This window comes from Cynara cardunculus (assembly GCF_001531365.2).
Source record: "Cynara cardunculus var. scolymus isolate 2C chromosome LG 12, CcrdV1, whole genome shotgun sequence".
Lineage (NCBI taxonomy): Eukaryota > Viridiplantae > Streptophyta > Magnoliopsida > Asterales > Asteraceae > Cynara > Cynara cardunculus.
The window spans coordinates 37,513,991-37,526,090 of record NC_037539.1 but is presented as its reverse complement, the minus strand read 5'-3'; the positions used below and the strand labels follow the sequence as shown (position 1 = coordinate 37,526,090).

The 12,100-nt window shown below is 31.4% G+C and overlaps 1 protein-coding gene and 1 non-coding gene across 2 annotated transcripts; both read left to right on the top strand.

Moving 5' to 3' along the window:
• Positions 1–1,978: 1,978 nt before the first annotated feature.
• LOC112523888 (endoglucanase 24-like) lies at positions 1,979–7,969 on the top strand. Its single transcript, XM_025133559.1, has 4 exons — positions 1,979–2,392; positions 6,069–6,368; positions 6,465–6,626; positions 7,195–7,969. Exons 1-4 carry the CDS (start codon positions 1,979–1,981, stop codon positions 7,801–7,803), a joined length of 1,485 nt encoding a protein of 494 aa, XP_024989327.1. The 3' UTR covers positions 7,804–7,969.
• A 1,233-nt stretch (positions 7,970–9,202) lies between these two features.
• On the top strand, positions 9,203–9,275 carry TRNAE-CUC. Its single transcript has one exon. It is a non-coding gene; the product is annotated as a tRNA-Glu (tRNA).
• Positions 9,276–12,100: the final 2,825 nt, after the last annotated feature.

Here is a 12,100-nt window from a genome sequence, read left to right as displayed (position 1 = left end):
GTGGTCAGTGACGTGGATTTTTTAAAATCTAAAATTAGTCTTTTTTTTTGTTTAAAATTAGTCTTTCCGGGTTACCCGGGTACTTAAATATTTAAAACTTTACATCTTAAGTACCAAAATGGAAGTTTTGAAAATACGTTACCCAAAATATAAATCAAGTTAAAATACGTCATTTTTTCATACAATTTGCTTTTTATTCAAAATTTAAAATGAAATGATAAAATAAAAAAATTATTATAGTTTTGTTAGTTGAAGAAAAATAAAAGGTATTGGATAATTATGGCGGTAAAAAGTGGTGGGGTCCACAGTGTGCAGCATGTGATTTTTAACTGTCCTCATCACCGGTTTGTCGGCACTTATTCCCCCAATTCCCCGTGACGTTTGTTGAAAAAAAACTAAAAATTATCTATTTAGGTCCTTTAAGTATCATAAATTGTCAGGTTACCCCCTCTTCTTTACAAAACTCCTATATTAACCATTAAAGTTGATGCTATTTAAATATCATGCATGTTATGCCGTAAAGATTATCAGCTTTTCACGATAAATATCATAGGAATAAATTACAAATCATAGTAACGAAAATCATAATCTCTAAATCATAGAAACAAAAATTGCAAATTTTAATAAACCACAGGGATGAAAAATATAATTTACTCTAATCTATACTATCTTATAAACCAAATTTTATCAAAAGTCTTAAGAACAATTTTTAATGCACAAAGTACTATGCATTTATGTGTAAAGTCTTAAAAGTCTTAAAAATAACTCATAATGCATTAAGTACTACTACTTTATGCATTTAGTTTTAAAATCTTTTAATCTACGATTAAAATAACACATAGTGTAAGTTACCAATGCACATTATTATCTTTTCTTTTCATATTTCGAAGATACTTTTGATAACTTTCACTCATGTCTTCACCCTCTCAAGGTGAGATTCAAACTGATATTCATGAGTTATTAAAAGTTATTTCATTCATCTCTCATTCAATTGTTCTAGAATTCTCGGTCTCGCTCTCGATCTCGATCTCTTGATTATTTGTTGTTGGTGTAAATCGAACATATTTGTGGAGTCGTTTAAATATGTTGGATTTTAAATATATTGGACTTCAAACTGTCATACAATTTTTTCATCGATAAACTATAATTGGAACCATAACTCTTATTTATTCAAATTGTATTAATATGTAACGATCAACTGTAACTTATATCATTGTTAAATATTCTCTAATAAAACCAATGAAACTTCAAAATTAAGAGTTTATTAAAAATTACTTAGGGATTGTTTGTTTACCTCTTAATAGTTTTATTAAGAGGCGGCCTCTAAATTATTAAAAGGTGAATCTTGTATAGTATAAAAAAAGTCTGTCTCTTAATGATTCTATGTATGATTTTACATCTTAGGCATCTCTTAACCATTCAGCACCCTAATTTCATTGTAAGCAATTACCAAACGATTATATTTCATTTTGACTACATCATGGGAGCATCTTAATCATTCTGACAACTTATTCATTCTATATCAAACCATTTAGCAACTATCAAACAACCCCTTAATATTTTATATTAAATAATATAAAATTTTAATATCATTGTTATAATAATATAAATATTTGATTGATTAACGGAAAAAAGAATACAATTTTAGAAAAAAATAATAGTTAATAAATACGTTTAGTATAAAACTAACTGTAACGGTAATATTGTTTCCTTTTACTAACAAAATAAAATCTATAACTTAATTTTGAATATAAAATTAACAAAACAGTAATTAATTTCCTTCTACTTTCAGTTATATTTAATTTAATCCATTTAAATAAACAGAATAAAACCCGAAATATATATATATTTAATTCGATATTTAAAACCTTCTAAATTAAATTATTTTAATTATTATTTTTAATTTATATTTGTTGGAAGGAAAAGGGGGTATAAATACACATTCCCTCCGTTATACGTTAAGCGCCAAAAAGAAAACATGAAGCATCTCTTCTTCTTCTTCTTCCCATTTTTGCTTCTAATTCTTCAATTCTCTCTCTGTAATTCCAGTTACCTTATCTATGGCGAAGCGCTCTCCAAATCAATCATGTTTTTTGAAGGCCAGAGATCTGGTTTTCTTCCTAACGACCAGAGGATCAATTGGCGCGGGAATTCGGGACTTGGAGACGGTTCGGCCGTCAATGTCGACCTCACGGGAGGTTACTATGACGCTGGAGATAATGTCAAGTTTGGTTTCCCTATGGCATTTACGACGACGATGCTGGCGTGGAGTGTGATTGAGTTTGGTGAAATGATGCCGCCGCCGGAATTGAGGAATGCGCTGGTGGCGATTAGGTGGTCCACTGATTATTTGCTCAAGATGGTGGCGCAACCAGATCGGATTTTTGTACAGGTATGATTAGTTATGGTTGCATTTGTGGTAGTAATAATTAACTTCTAAATTAGTATCGCTTAAACTACCAGATCGGATTGTTGTACATGTATGATTAGTGGTTATTAACCGCTAATTAGTATTGCTTAAACCACCAGATCGAATTGTTGTGCAGTTATGATTAGTGGTTGCATTTGTGGTAGTAATAATTAACTTCTAAATTAGTATTGTTTAAATCACCAGATCGGATTGTTGTACATATATGATTAGTGGTTGCATTTGTGGTAGTATTAACCGCTAATTAGTATTGCTTAAACCACCAGACCGAATTGTTGTGCAGGTATGATTAGTGGTTGCATTTGTGGTAGTATTAACTGCTAAATTAGTAGTGGCGGGTGTAATAGTTGGGTGTAGGTGAGGATAATTTGGTAATACATGTGAAGCGGTGTAGCAGTAGTTGAACCTCCTTTATATGTGGCTCTACATGATAAATAATACCGGTGTCGGACTTGAATTTTTATTAATAATGCTCATGGTCATAGGCACATAAAACTACAATAATTGATATATTTGAAAAGTTAAAAAGCTAACATTTCATGATATATAATACCCGGTGTCTTCAATTGTCCGTTGGAGCTGCTCTAAAAACTTTTGTAGGTTGAATTGAGCATACCTAGATGTATGTTTTTGGTGCTTTTCAATAGAATATGGTCTTAGAAATTCATGTTAGATGTAAAGAGTTTGATTTACAAAGATGGAGAACTAGTATTAAAAATGACCAAAAAGCAGTAAATTTTCCTCTTCTATGTTTTCACTGCTCATACAAAATTACCTTTTTACAAAATGCAGTGTTCAATTTGTGTATTTTGTTGGGAACGATTGTTGACTTGTAACAAAAAGTCAGATAAAAAAATTCCATAACTAGAATGCCGGGAAAGCTTTACAGATAAATCCAAGTTTTGTCTTATTATTAATTGGGATGGTACAAATAGATAACCTTTAACGTGACCCAAATAAACTTTTTCTTGATAATATTTAACATAAAGATGGGTTGGATATAACCAAATTTGTCTCTTTTGAAACTTTAAAATTAAAAAGAAAACCCATGTCAGTAATATTATATTGGTTTGTATGTCATGTAATTTGGTGTCTCGTGTAATTAGACTTCTAGGTAGTTTTAGATTCTAAATATCTGAATTTCAAGAAAGATGTTAGTCCTGAAAAGGAAAAATATAACAAAATAGTAAAATATGATAATAATATATAAGTTAAATTTGGCCATGAAAGCAGTGAGGTGATATGGTGCAGGGTGTATCTGCAACTGCAAAACTGGAGTCTTGACATGTATCTTGACATGTATGTCGTCATACGCATGGGCTATCCACTACCCAACTATGAAAATCCGTTAGCGGGTATTCGGTGCACAAAGCCTGGAGAATGACAACATCTTTTTAGTTTAATCCGTGACATATCATCTAACATGGTCTTGTTTATTTGGTTTTATTTTTATTAAAATTGTAAGATACAATGCACCACCTTTATTGTCTCTGGGCACTGGAAAATGTCTTCCATGTTTCTCAAACTTAGAGTTTACCTCCTAATATTTATTGTTGGGTTTTGTCCTTTTTTAAACTTAATTTATGTTTGTCTCAATTCGTTTACAATTAAGCATATCTTGTCTGTAATTGATGCCTTAGGTGCAAATTTATGCAGCCGTAATTATATTTGAGAGGAAAGGCATCTTTGATTAATTTGTTGATTTTTTACAAACACGACTCATTTTGAAGCACTCACATCTTGACTAAAACCTGTTACAAACACTTTCTCAATAGGTGGTTTCATGGAGATAACTTTACTTTTTGGGTAGATGACAAGACTACGATCCATCTCCCCCTCCCAAACCCTAGATGTGATTTGTTTGATTTACATTATCTATTGCTTGTTCTGTTTAGAATTTGTAATTAAAAAAATATGAAAATTTAATCACTTACTTTTATTCATTTTCCATTAAAAAATTCCAAAATATATTTTAGATGGTATAAAACACATGATCTATGCACTTGTAAATGCCTCCACAGCAACCACACTTTTGTCCAAGCATGTATCTTAAAAACTCACAAGTTAGATACTATGGTTTGTTAGTGATGACTGATGAGTTACACTTAGCATGCCTCTTTACTAATATGTATAAAATACTCGAGGGCCAAAAACAGCAAATCACAAGCTAAGCTATATATGAGGGTGCATCAACAAATTGTGGTTTGATATTAAGATGAAAGCTTGAGGAATTAGTTACTCAGGAAATCTATTCAATATATTTTCTTCCGTTTTATTTCGTGAGACCACGGTGTTTGGAATGTCTGTTTACTTGTCCAAGAAGTTTATTTAAGTGATCTCCTTCCATATGATTGAAATGAATTTTCGGTCTTGCAACCAATAATGATGATCCACATATGAACTGATAACATAACGGTATATAGTAATTGGCATGCATGGTTCAGTTCTTTCTTTTCCTTTCTAAAGATCTAAAGATATATTATTTGCATATGTTCAATTTCTTTAACGTATATAGGACCCTACATTAGAGAAATTTAAAAGAACTGGTAGCATATACAAGGTAGATAGAAGCACTAGCTACTCTCCTAAGGATCTTGTCTTGTCTAACTTATCTACTAATGTAATATGTTTGTTGTGTACTGGTTTTAACTTTTCTTCTTGTCGTAGTTGTCGGTACTAGGCTCTCTGTTTTCTTTGTTCATTGACACATGTATGTTTTATTCACTACACTTGTTGCTTCTTTGCATACACTCTCATCTGTTGGCTGTCAGTATGTTTGTTTTCATTTTCGTTCGCAAACCGACTATTTTCACTAAAACAATAATGGGTAGAGGAATAATTTGCATACATCCTACCATTAACAATCTATTGGGTTAATTTGGTTTGGTTTGGCTTTTAAAGGATAAATATATGTTTTCAGAATACAAATAATATCTTCCTTTATTTATTTGTGTTACTATCTATACATAGCATATATCTTAAACGATGTACGCTGTCTGTATTGCTTGGAGTTGAATGGTTTTAGAGAACGACCCGTGAGTCTAAGCTCTGTATATTTTGTTTGAAAGTGAACCCGTGAGGGCAAACCTAATAATATCTGGGCCCTCCCTCCGATTTCTTTAACTGGTATCAAGGGGCAAAAGTTTATCGATCATCAATCCGTAGGTGCCACCGATTCTGTAGATGGACCCCATAAAGCAGTTAGATCAAAGATATCAAATATCATGGTAATTGGAAGAAAGCCATTAAAGACCTACCAATTTGCTTACCATTTTAGCTTCAATTGTAGGTCTAATTAAACGGTTAAAATTTATATTAAATTGTTATAAAATTATAAGTAGGTTCTTTTTTTGGTTAACCACGAGTGTTCGGATTGCCAAAGGCAAGTTTTTTTTATAGGTAGGTCTTTGTTTAATAGAAAATTGGTAGTTGTCAAGTTTGAGTGAAAGAAACAAACTATTGATTAAAAAGACTTTTTTCCTCTGCTTTTCAAAAAAGAACCTTGATTCTTCTTTTTGGTATCTTGTATTGAAAACATATGTAACTTTTTAAGTCCTATTAGTTTAGAATGTTTAAATTCCAATAGATTACTTTAGAATCTAGAAACTTGGGTGCATAATTAATTTCCAAATTATTGTAGGTTGGTGATCCAATTAAGGACCATAACTGTTGGGAAAGGCCAGAGGATATGGACACGGCTCGGACCGTATACATGGTGGAAGCACCAAATCCAGCTTCCGATGTGGCTGGAGAGACAGCAGCGGCTTTAGCCGCTTCATCCATGGCATTCCGGTCTTCTGATCCTGGCTACTCGGACACCCTCCTAAGAACAGCTATCAGAGTTTTTGGTTATGCTGATACTTACAGGGGGGCCTACAGCGATAACACAAACATTAGGGATGGTGCTTGCCCATTTTACTGTGATTTTGATGGATATCAGGCAAGCATATATATAACTATATTCTTGAAAAATACATTTAAAAAGCAATCATAAATTTTTTTGTGTGAAAATATATACATTTATGGTACTTGGCAGGATGAGTTGTTATGGGGAGCAGCATGGTTAGGAAGGGCTTCTGGGGATGAAAGATACCTGGATTACATACAAAGCAATGCTAAAAGTTTGGGTGCTGATGAAAATATTAATGAGTTTGGATGGGACAATAAGCATGCTGGCCTTAATGTTCTTGTTTCCAAGGTACAATCAAACCTTACTCCCTTTATACTTTTTATGTTTTTGGCGTGGATCCGTACAATCAAAATGTTTAGACTGGTTTTGATCATTTTCAATTTTAATATTATGGGTTATATTTGTTTGGTTAACGAAAAAAATATGACTACAAATATTATTTACTTGTCATGTCTTGACAAACTAACCGAAAAACTAGTTTTGGCCAAAGTTGTTGGCTGAAAAAATGGTTGTTAGTCGTGTTAGCTGAAAAGTTAGTTGTAGTAGAAACCTCCAATGACTAAATCCTTGCATGAATTGCTAAGGATCCAATAAGCTCATCAGTTAGCTCATAAGCTTGATAACAGTGTACCTAAAGAAAATGTTGAAAAAATAATTACAAAAAAGCCTAGAGCTTATTGAAACGTTACTTCAAGTAGCTTTTCAAAAAGCTAGCATATAGCATCTATACTTAATGAAGTTTTTTCAATAAACTCAAAAAATGGGCTAAAATAGGAAATAGAGAAAAAAAGTATAAATATATCATAACATAACAACATTTTTTTCATCACAAATCCTCTTTCGATTTTGAATGCAGGAAGTTTTGGAAGGTAAATCGTATGATCTGGAGTCTTACAAAGCATCTGCGGATAGCTTCATGTGCACACTAATACCCGAATCGTCCTCTTCTCACATTGCATACACTCCGGGAGGCCTAATTTACCGACCGGGTGGAAGCAATTTACAACATTCAACTTCAATCACATTCCTCCTACTAACTTACGCCAATTACCTAGAGCGATCCTCAACTTCCATAAATTGCGGTACCATAAGCGTGGGACCCACTAAGCTTCGTGTAATCGCCAAACGCCAAGTGGATTACATCCTAGGGGAAAACCCCAAGGGAATGTCGTATATGGTAGGGTATAGCGATAGGTATCCGCAACGGATTCATCATCGAGGCTCGTCCATACCCTCCATCAAAGACCATCCGCAATTTATCGGGTGTAAAGAAGGCTCCATTTATTGTAACTCGTCCAATCCCAACCCAAACGTTTTGGTTGGGGCCCTGGTCGGTGGACCCCAGGAAGACGATGAGTATGAGGATGATCGATTTGATTTCAAAAAATCCGAGCCCACAACCTACATTAATGCACCGTTTGTTGGAGCTTTAGCATTTTTTGCCGCTAATCCTAACCCCATTTAGCGGATCTACAGTTTTTTACGTTATGACATCAAATCGGATATCATCGGAGTACGGTTATTTCTCGTTTCCGAGTGGATATTAGGCAAAAGGGTAAACATTTTAGATGGGTAGGGAAGAAAAGTCTCTCATCTTGTGCTAAAAGCCAAGAGGGAAGAGATAGCTTAATTGGTGCTTGGTTTTCTAATACAAAATTTTGGTTTCTTTAGCTTTGTTTATCTCATCATCGATCATATAATAAAATCAATTTGTGCATCAGTTCTTAAAGTCATGTGATACAATGAGTTTTTTTGCGTTTTAATCGATACGATGCACGTTTAGATGACATGATATAACTACTTAATGAACTATTCAAGTTTTATTGTACGGTCACGTTACGGTCACGTCAAGTGTAATTCATGTACTGTGAAGTTATTATTTTAAAACTCGTTAAATGATTTTGTATCATAGGTCTCTTTTAACCATATAGGCTTTAATTTCATTGTAAACAATTACCAAACAATTATATTTCATTTTGCACTATATAATGAGAACTTCTTAATCATTCTGCACCAAAGTATTCAGCAACTACCAAAGTTATTAATGTAACTTAAAATTGTAATGATCAGTTTTAAATATTGATTATTTAGAGTTTGAATTTCGGATAGAAATGGAATTCTTATAATTTTACAGATAAAAGCAATCACATTTGAAAAAGACTGTTAGAAGTTTATGTAGAAGAATGATTGTTGAAATGGTGTATAATAATGTATTATTGATAACTTTAAACTGATCGATTATCTTAATTTTTCAATATCCAGATTTGCAATAACCATTTTACATGTGTTTGTTTAAAAACTAATACATATTGACCTAACGAAACGACTTTCATTAACAGCCGGTTATAATTTTCAACAAGAAAAAGGAACTGGGTGCTTTGGCTACCCTACCTCGTTCCCTTCACAAGCCAACTACGACTGGAATCGAATTGCTCCGTTTGATAGATCAAGATGCATCCGGATCAAGATCTTGTAAATTCATTGTCTTTCTTGATTCAGGAGATCATCATGGATGTTTAAGTCTAAATCGAACACTAAATTACTGAATATAATGTAAGACTTGAGATCGTGTGAGACCCGTAAGACCAATTCTCAACCTTTGGATTGAATCTACAATCTGAACATTCATAATCACAAAATTATCACCATACAACTTTAGACCATTAAATCATTAGCTTATAAAGTTGATCAATTATTATAAATTGGTCTTACGGGTCTCACGAAAAACCTTTTGTCTCATATGAACCCAACCATATAATGTAATAATTAGTAAAGTTTAACTAAAAAATCTTTAAAATTTTGAAAATTTAAGGAGGTAATTTGACGTGTCTCTATTTAAATTGTTCTAGAAAGTAAATCACGAATCCGTTGTAGTCTAGTTGGTCAGGATACTCGGCTCTCACCCGAGAGACCCGGGTTCAAGTCCCGGCAACGGAATTTCTTTTTCCTTTTTTTTCAAAATATTTTCGGTTGGTTTGTAATAATATATTTAAAATATTTGTTTTGTAATAAATAATTTAATTTGATTATTTTGTAATTTGTTTTTGTAAAAAATGTAATACAATTTAATTCCTAATTCTACAAACTGAACATATAAAAATTCAAAAGTCTTGTAATTCAGAATCCTCACAATTCCAAATCATTTCATGAAATCCAAATGTATACTATATTATAAAGCATTTGACAAATTATTTTAAAAGCTATTTTTTATGCATGAGGTACCGTTTACTAATGTATATTACTTAAAATTCAAGATTACAAATAAATTGTACGTAAGTACAACTTATTAAAGCTTCATGTTTGAATTCGTGTAACTAGCTGTAAATAAACATAATCAAATACAAGATAAACATTGCAGTTTAAATATAAAAAATCTAAAATATAATTAGAATAATCATTAAGTTCTAACAGAATACTTAATGATTATCCTTATAAAAAAATTATATTATTAGATCAAAAATAAATTACTTAGTTATTGACTCTTAAATAAATTATAATACTAAATTGAATTAAAGAGATTATACAAAAAACAATAACTTTTTAATAGTTAATTTGATACTAATATTGATATATTCATTTTCGAAATTTTATGATATTTTCAAAATTTTATTTTATTCAAAAATAAAAACATTATCCATTTCTCAAAACCACATACTGTATTAAAACATCTACAGAGATTGAATAAAACAAAACATTAAAATCAAGATATATCTCGTTACATTACGCGATTACCCTTCTAGTATCCCAAAAACATTCTGTCAAACACAAACGGACCCTTAAATTTCAACTTTCGATTCTTCACATAAAAGACGATGCTCTATCATTTTTGTACTTATCTGTATTAAATCGCTTTGATTCTGTCTTGTTAAAGTCGATTGATTGCGTGGTCATGGTTTATAATTTTTATAGTACCTGATCCTGAAATCAAAATAAATATGGATTTGAACCTACACTCCCCATCCAAGCAAAATTCATTAACCCTAGTTAACTCATCAGGTATTTTGGTCATTTTATTTTTTAATTTGTTTTTACTTTTTATAAAGTTAAAAATATTATCATATATATATATAGGTGATTCGATTTTAGTATATGCAGGGCCGGCCCTGGCCACGTGCAGCCCGTGCGGCCGCACAGGGCATCAAAGTCTAAAGGGGCATCAAAGTCTAAAGAGGCATCAAGTTGTCATTTATTACTAATTTTGAGTTTAATAATTTGGGAATTGGACAACTGAGCTTTAACTATAAAAACAAACCCAAAGCCTAGTAGTGATGAATATTGAATGCACATTGTTGGAAAAAGTTGGAAAGTCGAAAAAGTTTTTGTTTGTATAAAGTTGTCTGTATGAATTAATCTGTTTGTATAAGTTGGAATTTTTTTTTGTTTAGGAGAGTTTTTTCGCAGATGTAAGGAGCGTTTTTTTAGTTGGAAGGGACATGTTTGGAAAAGAAAAAAACTTGACTTTCTATATAAAGCTTCCCCTAGAAGTTTACTGAATAAATCACTTTCTATATCATCAAGTCACTACGAAACAATCATGCATAGTTAAGCGAATAAGCTGTTAGTTCCATTAAACTTATTAAGTTGCTAATAGATAATCTCTTAGCATTTAGTTATTAGACTTGTAACTTTTGAGTTTTATTTTTTACTTACTATGACAATAATTGAATGTAATTTACTATTTTAGTTGAAAACTAATTATAGATTTCCTTGTTTTTTAAGTCCTATAAATTGAAATAAAATTTCTATTTTTCTAATTTCAATTTGGAAAAAGGAAAGCTGGAAAAGAATGAAATACAATCTTAATCCAGGATTTTTCTTTTATCATTCTACATTTTGTATTCGGGGATTTGGTTTTTATGCCCGCCCCCCCCCCCCATATTGTTTTTTTTTTATTATAAAATTAATAAAAATCAATATGGGGATGAGACACTTAACTTGAATAGGTTTTAAACTCGTTAAAAAATCGCATGTTTCGTTGACTTAAAAAATAGGCTTAGGGACATTTTTATTATTTTTGCACAAGGCATCAAAAAACTTAGGACCGGCCCTAAGTATATGTGGGACCCTGTGCGGTAAATTGCACATTTCTCCTTCAATTTTCATCCAGCAGCATTGTACGTACACACAACTAGTGTGTGTGCATGTGTGCATGTGCCAGCTATATATAAAAAATGATGTTCTATCAAAAGTGCGAAATCAGGCCGATTTCTTTTAAGCAATGATGGCTTGAAGAGTTGATTCCAATCTTGATGATTATATTTTCAATCTTCAGTTCGTGTTCATGTTTTTTTAGTTAATGAGATTACGCCATCAGTTTTATATAATCTTTACTATATTATAAAGTATTTGGCTAAAACTCTTAAAAACTTTTAAAACTCTTAAAAACTCTTAAAAACTCTTAAACTCGTTCATCACTATCCGATTTCATCCCATATTTGAATTCGTGTAACTAACTGCAGATAAACACAATCAAATAAAGGATAAACATCTCATTTTAAATATAAAAAATCTAAAATATAATTAAAATAATGATTGAATTCTAAGAGAATACTTAATTATTATCTTTATAAAATGTTATATTATTAAACCAAAAATAAATTATTACATTATCAAACTTAAATTAAATTAAAAAAAATAATTTATACTATATTATATTATAAAGCATTTGACAAAATTATATTATAAAGCATTTGACAAAAACTCTTAAAACTACTTTTTATGCGTAAAATACTGTTTATTAATGCATATTACTTAAAACTCAA